The sequence below is a fragment of the Leptonychotes weddellii genome, chromosome 4, assembly GCF_054177405.1.
Source record: "Leptonychotes weddellii isolate Sample4059 chromosome 4, ASM5417740v2, whole genome shotgun sequence".
Classification (NCBI taxonomy): domain Eukaryota; kingdom Metazoa; phylum Chordata; class Mammalia; order Carnivora; family Phocidae; genus Leptonychotes; species Leptonychotes weddellii.
Window position 1 is genome coordinate 85614148 of NC_138372.1, and position 12745 is coordinate 85626892.

At 36.8% G+C, this 12745-nt stretch overlaps 1 protein-coding gene across 4 annotated transcripts in view; it reads left to right on the top strand.

Annotated features, from left to right (window-relative positions):
• The first annotated feature begins 1 nt into the window (after position 1).
• The window catches only part of CEPT1 (choline/ethanolamine phosphotransferase 1), a 37044-nt gene continuing 24300 nt past the window's right edge, over positions 2-12745 (top strand). Inside the window, exons 1-3 of one of the 4 annotated variants that reach the window (XM_031027647.2) lie at positions 2-144; positions 6629-7038; positions 12402-12549. In XM_031027647.2, coding sequence (XP_030883507.1) covers positions 6700-7038; positions 12402-12549 — 487 coding nt within the window. In that variant the 5' untranslated portion in view covers positions 2-144; positions 6629-6699. The other 3 variants (XM_006732847.3, XM_081815656.1, XM_006732850.3) reach the window with 3 other exon arrangements.

Consider the following 12745-nt stretch of genomic DNA (forward strand, 5'->3'; position numbering starts at 1 on the left):
GCGCGCCCGCGCCGCCGCTAGTTCCGACCCTGTATCCCTTTACGGCAACGCGAAAGTGTCGCGAACGGGCTGCCGCCGTTCAGAGTCACTCAGTCGTCTGGAGGCGGAGGTCTTATTTCTAGCGGTGTGCTTTCGGGGGTCGGGGTAAGGCTGCGGGGCTCGGCCTTGGGAAGATGGCCGGGTGTGACGGACGTGTTGGGGGGCACGACTCTCGAGAGGCGTGGAGAGAGAGCTGTATGCTCTGGGGTGGGGCATTGGAATATAGGTGTGTATGGACTCAGCGAGGCGAACGCAGTGCTTCCTCGCGCCGGCTGGCCTCGCACGCGGGGTTGTGGGGAGGACGAGGGGCGCCTGCCTCTCTGGCCCCGGGTGGAGAGATTGAGGTGGCGAAGTGCTAGCACGGGAGCCGGGAGTTGTGGAGCGGAGAACCTCGGCCGGCCGGGGCTGGGCGGGCTCAGGGCTGGGGGCGCTGCCCGCGTGGAACCGACCTTGCCATGTCAGGTCCACACCCTCCTGCTCAGGTGCTGCTAGGTCCCCAAGCCGTGTTGCATCCGGTGCCGGGGTGGCCGGCCTTTTGGAATGCGGTGCTGGTGTTTCGTGGCTGGGCCACGCTTCTTGATCAATAACTTTTCTAGAAATTTCAGCGTATATATCTAGTATATAAATAGCTAGGGTTTATTTCAGCAGTATTCTTGGAAGGAGAAAGGACAGGAGGGTTGCCAGTGTTTGCAAGTGTTCCCAGGGACATTGGATGAATAGGATCTTTACAATTAGCTGTGTTTAACTTGTTTTCTCCAATTCGGTGCTTGGCGTTGTGTCATTTTGCTGTTTGGCATCATTGGTATCGAATATATAATTTTGCTTGAGGTTTCTTAGTTCATTAATGAATCCATATTATAATAGGCAAATTCATAGTTATCTTTCAGCAAATATTAGTGTCTTATCTTGTATGTGGGCAGAGAATAAAGATTCAGTTTCTACACTCGAACTAGTAGGATAGGAATGTGTTCAATGTGTGTATTTAATTGACTTACGACAAGTTAGACTGTCGTAAGGATACTTAGCATTACTACTTTAGAACATTGGCGTTCACATAAAGTTCCAGCGATTGAAGTTCTGAAAGCATTTATTTTGCGACATATTTGTTTTGTGCTGAGAAAAACTAGTCAGAGCCCCTTGTACAACTTGTCTGTACAGTGCTTCCATTTGAGAAATAAGTTCGATAAATCTGCCTCTTGTATTAACCTGTTCCGCCAGAGGCATCTTTATTTTTTTGTCCAATTAATAGATTGTTCTGAATATTTACAACTATGGTTTCATAAATTTATTCTCCTTCCTTTCCCACACCCAGTCTCTCTTCAAATTTACATTATAAACACTTAAAATGTTTGAATACTATAACTCTAAACTTCGCTATAAGTCAACTTACATTTTATTGCATAGTCAATTTGTTTTCTAGGCAGCAGTAGAGTTGTTCTTTAAACTGGCTAAAAGTGCTGGTGATGTTCTTTTGAGGGTCATGCTGTGTTGTCTTTTTTTAAGGGAATACGGAAATAATCTGTAAAATGCCAGGCTTTTGCTTTTCTTCTTCTTTTTTTCTAGAGGAAGTTGTTTCCTTTTTTTTTTTTTAAGGAATGTAAGATTTCACTCCAGCAAAACAGTAGATCTGAATTGTATTACACAGTACTGTTTTTGCTTCCAAGTCTGCTGAAAAGGCTTTTGTTTTTGCTAACTTGTTCTATGTATCACTTGTTAAATAATGCTGAATGTAATCCTGTGATCCTATTAGTTCCCCCCCTTTTTTTTTTTTTTACTTTTTATAATTTGCTCTACCTTCCAAACAGTGTTGGCCATTAGTATTTTTCTTTAGTAGTGCCATAAAGGTTGGAAAGAGCTGTGTAGTCACTAATTCCTGTGAAAGGACTGTAAAGATACTGCTGAATCAGTGGTGCAGCTCAAAACTTGGCACCCTTAGGCATGGGGGATGGGAATTCTGGAATTTCACACTACAGGTTCGATATTGTGTAAGTTTACCTTATGCTCTGCTGAGCAGTTGGAGATGCCTTTTTTTAGTGGGATACTTGTCGGATGTTCCCCAAAGCTGAATACAGGAATAATGTAGGCAGCATGCCATTTTCCTCAGCTGCTATAAGCACAGATGTTCTATGTCATAGATTTAGCTTCACAATTTGTGTGTAATTTTAGTAAAGGTATTCATTAAATATCTCTGATTACATTTTTGTACCTTTGTTGGGCTTTTCACATAAATATTCATGTCTGCACAAAGAAAATTTTTTGTTAGACCATATGTGCCCCCCCTCCTCTGTACTACCACAACGGTTTGTTCACAGCACATTATAACTTAGTTGTTTATAAGACTCTCCTCCCCACCCCCCTTGAGTTTCTTGGAATCATGGATGGCATACTTCAGTCTGTCTGTTTCTTCAGGGTCTAGAACAACTAGGTGCTCATTAAATACTAGATGAACCATTTTTGTTCCTTGTTCCACAAATAAGTCCTAATTACCTACTTAATGTTAGGTATGATAGGAGAGTCTGAGAAAAGAATGTTAAGACAGGCATGGTCTCTGCATTCATGGAGCTAATAGACCAGTGTGGGGAAAAGACCAAAAACAATACAACAAACAGAAAAGTTCAAAATGTGATTAAGTGCTATGAAATGAGTATTGCACTAGAGCCAGGTTATAACAGAGAAGGGGAATTTGTTGATTACAAGTGGAAAGTTTACAATAGCTATAGGCCTGTGATCAGTATTATACCAAAATGAATTCCAGGTGATGGGAAGTTTTTCACCTGAAAATACTCACTTTTACTGTTATGATTTATGAAAATATATCCTCAGTTAATAAATAGGTTGTGCTACAAAATTACAAAATTTTTTATAAGCTCATTGATGACTTTTCAAAACATCAATGTAAAATCTCAGTTCTTTACCATGGTCTATAAACCTCTGCATTGTCTGGCTTTTCAGACTTTATTTTATGTCACTCTTCCACCTGATTTATTGCTATCCAGCCATAGTGATCTCAAAGGCACCTGAACAAGACAAGCTCTTTCTTGCCTCAGGGCCTGTTCCCTTTACTTGGACTGTTCTTCCTTCTGTTTTTGGAATGGCTAGCTCCTTTTCTTCCTCTGATTTTGATATAAATGCTACCTCTTCATAGATTTCAACCACCTTATCTAAAATGTGCACCCCTTACTATTTTCTGGCTCCACACTTTGTTTTCCTCATAGCACCCATCACAATGTATAATGCTGTTTGCTGGTTTACCTGTTTTTAGTTATTTTCCAACTGGACATGGGAACCAGGACAATGTCTGTCTTGTTTACTGCACTCAATATTGGCTGAATCCATTTGGAACTTGGAATTCATTTTCTCATAAAAACTTATGACTGATGGTTTCTAGGCTAGCCAGTAATAAATTTTAACTCCTTACATTAATTGTTTTAGTTCCTTGTAGTGTGGCAGGAAAAGGACATCTTCTCTTCACCCTTTTGGGCATAGGCCTGACTAGGTAAAAAATCTCAAGTAGCTAGAATAATATTTGTACTATTTGCTTCTCCATTCCATATTCCTATCCCACATCCTATTTCCCTTTTTCTCCATAAAGTTCCATCTTCCTATAATAGTCACCTACCCTGTTGCACTCCCTTGAGATATGTTTGTTTTTCCTTTGCTGAAGTTCAAAAGCACCTGTTTTTTCCTGAGATGGTTTGAATTGCAGTAGCCTCTGGGTCTCGATGTGATCAGATGCACCTGTGCCAGTGACAACAACCTCTGTGTCTATGTCTATAGGCATGTATTGAAAGGCAAAGTAGGTATCTGTAGGTTGGGCTACATGTATCTGAATTTATATTTGCAATCTTGTTGCTAATAGCTTCATAGAGACAATGTTGCCAAATTAAAATAGTTAAAAACTCATTGGCTTTTTTTTTTTTAAGGATTTTATTTATTTATTTGACAGAGAGAGGCACAGCAAGAGAGGGAACACAAAAGGGGGGAGTGGGAGAGGGCGGAGCAGGGAGCCAGATGCAGGGCTCAATCCCAGGACCCTGGGACCATGACCCGAGCCGAAGGCAGACGCTTAACCGACTGAGCCACCCAGGCGCCCCCATTGGCTTTTTTTCATGTATGAATTATGTGATGGCTAGATCTAGGAAGGTTTTTCAAAATGTAGACTTTTCTAAAAGAGAAATAAAAGGAAAAAAAAAAATCTAGGTCAGAGGGGGAAAGCACTCAGAAGGAAGGTATCAGTTTATCATATAATCCTGCCAAATGCTCAAACTTAAAACCATTAGGATCAGTTGCTTGTAGTTGTTTAGTGCCAAAAGCAGGCCAGCACCCTCAATATGTCACTTGATTCTTACAGTAGGAAAATGGAATACTACTATAATAAAATATAAATTGAGGTGAATAAACTTTTTATTCCCATTTTAAGTTGAATTCTTAAAGCTGATTTATTATAGCTCATCAAATGTGAAGATGCATCACTTAACTATAGAAAAATTTGACTACTATAAAATTAAGTTTTGTGTGGTTATCAGTCTGTCACTTTCTCTAAAATGATCTTGTAACCAGTTGACATTAATCAATTATTTTGTGATACAATTGGGTGTGTGGAAGAATTCTTTGAAATAATAAGATATTAGCTTTGATTTGCCTTGGTTTGAAAATTATTTCAATATTTTTTATCTCAGAGCACTTTAGTTAAATTTTGGCACTGGTGATTTTTTTAAGATTTTTGAAAATTTAAGGCAGTTGATAATTACAAAACTACTTTCTGAACCAATTGAGACACATGATTGAAATTTTGGTTGTCACTCTGGATCCTTGGTGATATTGAAACTTTGGAACTTGATATGTATGGGAATAGAAAGGAGTAGTCTTGGGCATGTTTGATACTGGGTCCATTGTTGAAATGTCCTGCTTCCTTTATCACATTCTGTATTTCTATAGTGGAACATTTCTGGGAATTTCATATTGCATTCTGGATAGCTTTCTACCAGAAGATCGAAGTACACCTCTCTTGGTTTGATGCCACTACCCTTTTAGTTCTATCGAGATTATCCCTCCCCCCGCCCTTTAATCTTTTTATGGCTTTCCTTTCTTCTGCTCTGTAACCCTGAGTTTCCTCCAAGTTCTTTATCATTTTCCTTTTTTCCTCATACTTAATCCCGTTGAGAACTTTTCTACTTTCAAAACAAAACAAAACAAAAAACTAGATTTTAGCATCCAGAGTTGATAATTTGAAATTTTCAAGTCTTAAACTCCAGGTATTTGATCTTGTCTAAAACCTATCTACTTAAAAAGTTACTTTTATGTCTTTCTAACCTGTATCCCCAGATCCCCTTCCATCACCCTCCAACCCAAAGTAACTGGTTTTCTTTCCTAACTCCCCTTTTTTGTCTCTGTTGATTTGTGTTTTCTTCTGCTCCTTCACCTTTCATATCTAATTCCTAAGTGCTTTCCCTTGATTCTTCCTTCTAAATAGAAATTATAGATTTGACTGTCTTTCACATTTCCATTTTTACCACCCTCTTCTAGGTGCTCACCACTTCAAACGTTTGAAGTCACCATACTAATTTTTGAGTGTTCTCACTACATTCTGCAGTCTGATGAATATATATAACTACCCTTTAATCTTGAAAATATTCTTGTCATTTTCTTATGTTGCTTAGTAATTTATAATAATTATGTTATCTTTAATCTTTTCTAAGTCAAGTGCAAGTACTTCAGGGATTAAACTCAAGGTCCTTTATGAATAGTCGTCACTTAATACACTTACACTTTTTTCTTACTACTTTAGTTTTATTAGGTATTATTAGGTCACTCTGCTAATATGTATATTCTGTCTTCCTAGGGTGAGGTTTTGGTTTTTTTTTTTTTTTTTTTGCTCTTCACCCCTGCCTGAAATGCTGAAATGTCATCAATATCCCTTTCCACTAATAAGTTTTATCTTTCAATTTAGCTTAGACAGAAATCCTATGTTTGTGTGAACCTCACTTACCAGCTGTATGAGCTTGGACAAGTTAGCCCCTGTGCCTTAGTTTCATTTTCTGTAATGGGATAATTAATAATCTTTACCTTCTAGAGTTGTTGTGAGGATTAAATGAGTTAAAATGTGAAACATGCTTGAAGTGTTAGTAAGTGCCCAATGTTAGCTATTAACATTAAATTAAAATCTGATTTAAGACCCATACTATTCAAGTCATTCCTCTGATATTAATACTAATTTGCTGTCATCTTTGGGTATGCCTTTGGACCTCAGTGTCCATGTATGTGAAATGATTAGGTCATTTCTAAGATTTGTTCCATTGTATTACTGAAGTCAGTGTGAGATAGGAAAAAAAGGCAAGAGCTTTGAAGTCACACAAGCTGTAAGGAATCAAGAAGCATATTACTATTAAAATCCCTTAATATTTTTCACCTGAGGGTGAGGTTATATGACTTCTTTTGGCTCACACCATCAGTAAGAACAAGAACTAAAAACAGATCCCTGGTGTTCTGATCTGTTTGATATGCATTACTGTTACTAGTTTGTTTTTAAAATTTACTGACATTGATATAAATAGTGGCTGACAGATGTGTCTTTTTCTCTCTTTTTCAGGTAAAGACCAGCCACAAAAAGCCGTGAAACAAGATAAATTATTCTCTTCAAATAAAAGACAGCCAAGATCCATGAGTGGGCATCGGTCAACGAGGAAACGATGTGGAGATTCTCACCCGGAGTCCCCTGTGGGCTTTGGGCATATGAGTACTCCAGGGTGTGTATTAAATAAATTGTTTCAGTTACCTACACCACCATTGTCAAGACATCAACTAAAGCGGCTAGAAGAACACAGATATCAGAGTGCTGGACGGTCCTTGCTTGAGCCCTTAATGCAGGGGTATTGGGAATGGCTAGTTGGAAGAGTTCCCTCCTGGATTGCCCCAAATCTCATCACCATCATTGGATTGTCAATAAACATCTGTACAACTGTTTTATTAGTCTTCTACTGTCCCACAGCTACAGAGCAGGTAAGATGAATTTCTTAACAGATTTTGAGCATTTGTTAGGTACCCAAAACTGTAATTGGGATTTTTAGGTCACTTTAGCTAAAGATAAGATGATTTGACAGCTGTTTATCAGCTGTTTTAAAATACCATATCACACATACTATTAATAAAGATTATAACTGCAGTCTATTTTATACCCTCTGTTTATGAAACCCAGAAGCAAAAGGTGGAATCTGATTCTAGTAGGTAAATTAATGTTATCGGGGATTAACATGTAAAGATATTCCTTTTAAAATCAGTAAATCTCAATATAAAAAAAGTTTTTAAAAATGAGTGAATTTTTTTTTTAAATTTTTTAATAGCTGAATGAAATCTTAGCAAAGTTTAAAATGATCAGAGAGAAAAAGTCTCTAGTAGTGAGATGGCACAGCTGTAAATCAGTTTTATCAAAAGTGGTTTCCTCTCCATTCCTGTGAGAATTGTTTGAATAGCCCTTTTCTCTTCCTGTAAATATATGTGACTGATAGGCAGGCCTCAGGTATATCTCTCTTATACTAACAAAGCAAAAGACATGTAAGAAAAAGTCAATATAATGCATTTCCTGTTCTGTATTCTGCAATGGCTGCTGTTAAGAAGGGGAGCAGTTATTGCTGACGAAGACTTCCTTCCTGGGCCTTCTTAAGCACAAGTCTCTATTGCTGGTCCCTCTTTTACCCTCTGTACCCATTACTTAAAACCAAAACTGAAACTAGAGCTCTTCATCAGAATAAGTAAATCGATATTTATCTCTTTGGTTTTAAAATTTCCTTGATAAAAAGGGAACTAAAATAGGTAAATGGAAGAGAATCAGAAACATTTATTGTGCCTATATTAATCCAAGGGATCAGTCGCGGGTAATCAAGAAAATAGAAGGTGATCCTCAACTGAAGGTGTCAGAGGTGACTCTGAACCATATGAAATCATCATGGTCACAATAGTCCTTATCTTGTTTTAAACTTGAAGTAATCATTTAAGTAGTCTTTTCAGATGATTTGTTCTTTGCAGTAAAATTATCACCATACAACCCTCTGTCTGTCCTTTTTGGTTATCATCAATTCATTTGTTTCCACATATAGCTCTTAAAGTAAATGGCTGTTGAACTTCACAGTTACCTATAAAACACGTTTACTTGTTTTTTTTGTGTTCTTCCAGATGTTCATTTTTTCCTAACCCTTGAATACTTTTATTTTAATTCCTCTTTTACTATACAAATCCCGTCCATACAGATTGTATATTCATACAGATTGTATGAATATATTTCTGATTTTTATCACTTTCTTAACTATCTTCCTTTATATCAATCAGGAAACTTAAAAAACAAAAACCAGTATGACTGTTTAAATGTGTTCTGGGATTCTTTATCACATGTCCTTTGAACTATTTTACCTGTGGCTTATTTGAGGACCTCATAGCCACTTCCAGAGGAACTTGGTCCAGGTCTCACATATCCTTAGAGATACAGCAGAACAACAGGGAGGTGTGTTGATTCTAAAGGAAGCTCTCCAACAATCCTAAGCTAGTTCCATGATGGGGATCAGGGACTGAGCGAAGTTCAAAGGTAGCTCAACCGCTAATAGTCATTTATTGAATACATTTATTGAGGAAACTTCCAGAATGGGAACTATTCTAATCACAGAGAACTTTTCAGAATTGCTGCTAGGAGGAATCAAGGTAGAACATGACTGGAGCCACTGTTTGGTGCTCTGCTAGGGAAGATAGTGTCCACAAAGGCTTTGCCTGGATGCATTTATAGCTGCACAGTAGAAATCCTAGTTAGGCTTTAGATCACAGTGCATTAAAATAGGTCATGGCTGTCTTCCATGTCTTCTTATATCTCTGTGATCTTCAGTAAATTATGTAAATTCTCTAAGTCACAGTTTATCCTTTGAAATTTTATTTTGTGGTATTAAGAGAAATAAAAATTATCCATTTAGAGTGCCTAACATATAATGCTCAATAACTGGTTATTATTTCATTGGTCAAAAACATTAAGTATGTAACATTTTCTTTCCCACAACCTTCCTCTTATTCTGATTTCCCCTAATAGTACATATATATGGTATCACAAATTATTTAAGTCCTTAATTGAATTTATTTATTTATTTTTTAATCACTGTTTTGGAGTCAAAGTGTTCCATAAATTTATTACCCAGGGACATTCTCATTCATTTTAGCCCTAATTCCTTTGGGCCTTGTCCCAGTGGGTGAACGTTAAATTTCATGTCACCAGGTGTTGTGAACTTTCCATATATTTTTTATGTTACTGATTTTCTTTTAATACATTAGAGTTTCAGATAATCTTTCTAGTAGAAAAGAATGTCACTATTGTGATGGTTTCAGTGGAGTTTGCCATTCTTGTTAAAAAATAACTTTCCAGTAGATAAGAAAGGAAAATCAGCCCTTATTTTTCACGGTTCTAAGGTAGAAATGTAGACTTAGCCCTTTTTATATGGATACCATAATATCCTCATGATCTATTTCTGAGCCTAAGTATTTAAATCTTATTAGCTAGTAGCTTTGGTTTTAGTTTCCTAAGTTAATTTGGAATTTATCTTGCAGCTTGATATATGTTACACATGCTTGAGTTACCTTTGCCGCATAAGATAGATAAATTGGTATTAGCTATTTTATACACAGGAAAACCAGAATTGAGCTATGTGCTGTTACCAGTGAGAGCTCCCATCAGGTTTAAATATAACTTTTTGGAATATGATCATAAGAGTTTTTTGTTTTAACGTTTATTTGTTTTTGTTTTATATTGCCAAATTTAATGTTTTTGATCTGATTTGCTAAGAAATTTCTTAGATTTTTTTTTAATATAGAAGATTGGAAAGAAAATTAAAGTGGCACATTGCCCATAATCTTACTGCCCAGACTCCTACTGACATTGAAAAGGAAAGGGGAAACTACATAGTTGGAAAAATTCAAACAGAAAGGAATAAAACAAAAGTAAAATCTTTTTTACCTGACTTCCCTTTCCATTCTTACCTCTAATTCCTCTTCTTGTACATAATGTAAATAAGTTTTTGATATCTTCTCCCAGAAAAAGAAAAAAATAAACACTATTGCATCAGCCTATGTACATATTTGTATGTATGTAAACCCCACAGTTCTGTTTCAAAAGCTCCATAAAACCATGTTTCTTAGAATTTTTTCACGAGTTGACTCGTATAAGAACATCTCTGCAAGATTTTGCAAGTCAGTTCATTGCCTGATTGTGATAAGATTATTTTCCTATGCAGATTCTTCTCCACCCACCTATCAGGGTGTGATGCTTTCCTGAGTGATAAATGTGTTCCTTTATTGATTCAGTGTATCTCTCAGGCTCTTAAACCAGCTGAGACCAGGCTTATTCCTGAATGAGAAAGTTTTCCTCCTTTTATTTTTTTTTTAAAGGTTTTATTAATTTGAGAGAGAGAGAGTACAAGTAGGCAGAGGGGGATGCAGAGGGAGAGGGAGAAGCAGGCTCCCTGCTGAGCAGAGAACCCAGTGGGGGTTCAGTCCCAGGACCCTGGGATCATGACCTGAGCCGAAGGCAGACGCTTAACCAACTGAGCCACCCAGGCGCCCCGAGAAAGCTTTCTTCCTAAAACACTTCTGACTTGTGAAAGAATGGGAACAAGGAAGAAATACGTAAATATTAGTTTAGTATTCTACAGATTCACAGGAAGAAAGAACGATCCGAAGACTACAGGACTTTGCTTTCTCTTATATATATATGTAATTACTATTTTGCCATTTTCTAGGACTTTGTGTATACTGATAGTTGAAGCTGTCTCTGTTTCAGACTAACACTTTGCCCCCATTTAAATCCAAAGTTTAGACCCCAAGAAGTCCCCAGCTTTCTAGTCCTATAAAGCAGTACTGTCCAATAGAAATTTCTGTGATGATAGTTATGTTCTGTGTCTGTGTGGTCCAGTATGGTGGCCATAGCCACATCTGACTATTGAGCACTTGAAATGTGCCTAGTGTAGCTGAGGAACTGAGTTTTTAGTTTTATTATTTTAGTGAATCTAAACTAAAATAGCTAATCCAAATAATCTAATAATCTAAACTGAAACTAAAATAATCTAAAATATATCTAATAATCTAAACTAAAATGGCTAATGTAGGACAGAGCAGCTCTAGACAGTTACTAGATTCCTTTAGGAGTAAGAAGCAGTAGACTCAAAGTCTGGAAGGTGGGGTTCTTAGTCACTCAGGACTAATCAGTCCAGTGAGCTTGCACATAAAGTATGATTACACAATCACAGTGATTGCTTTCAGGGTTTGTAACTCTGGTTTATGCTATGGTCCTTTTGACAGCTTCAGTGTTCTAAAATATGAGACTCTAAGAAAGTGTTTAAGAGAAGATCCTTGCCTTTAATACTGAGAACTAAATAGAACTTTGAGAGAAACCTCTTTGCAGTGCAGAATATAAATATTATTTGCAGCTCTGAGTAGTTTTAATTTGCTGCTGTGAGCATTTAACACTTGGTTTATTGATAACCAATATCTGAGAAAATACCTTGTGATTATAGAAATTTTTTCATGGTTTGGGCATGGGAAAATAGTGAAAAGTCATAAAAAACACTCTTCTACATTCTTAAAGAGAGCATGTCAAATAGAAGCTCCCCTTTTTTAACACAACGTTTAAATCCTGTATTAGTGGTTCAATTTCTGTCTGGGAAAAGAAATTGTTCCTTGAAAATATGGCCATAAATATTTGAAAAATAATGTTCTAAGCACTCTGTACTAGATCATCATTTCCCTAGTGTCATTCCATGGAACATTGAAGAAGTGTGTTGAAAAATAGGTTACATGCTCAAATAAATTTGGAAAATGGCAGCATATTGTGTCCCCCTTCTTGAATATTCACAGTGTGTATTAGCAAGATTAATGGCTGGCAGAAGTCCTGCAGTAGAGAAGTCTGTTTAACATGTTTAATCCAGTATTTCCCACGTGAGTTTAGCGTGGGATTCATTTTCTTCACATAAGACCTGTAAACATCTTGAAAGATACAATTTGGGAAGAACTGTACTAGATTATTTTTTAATTGACTCTTAGAGTCTAAATGTTAGGAGGAACGTTACGGAAGTTACCTAGTCTGATCTCTTATATAACCTTATGAAGTAGTTATCCTGCATCTGCTTAAGCACCCCTACAAAGCAAAGAATTTGATTCTTTTACAATTCCAAGTGTCTCAAAAAGTTTTTCATCACATAGCTCTTGGATTCTCTCCCATAGCTTCCAACCAGTAGTACTTCTCTGGAGAATAAAGATAAAATATCTGTGAGTAAAAATATATCAGCAAAACATAGTAATGAATGGCTTTATAACACTTATGTTTCTTATTTGTTTCACAGGCTCCTCTGTGGGCATATATTGCTTGTGCATGTGGCCTTTTCATTTACCAATCTTTGGACGCTATAGATGGGAAACAGGCAAGAAGAACCAATAGCAGTTCTCCTTTGGGAGAACTTTTTGATCATGGTTGTGATTCACTATCAACAGGTATTGTTGATTTTTTAATGTTAATGATTAATAGTGAAAAAATTAATGTGAGAAAAGTGTTGGAATAAATAAGAGGTTTATGGTGTTATGATAGTTATCCAAATAAGTGATTTATATCAAGTTTTAATGTTTTCAAAAGACTATAAATACAGTTAATGTTTGTTCACTATTGCCTGTATGGGGAAATTTAGAAATT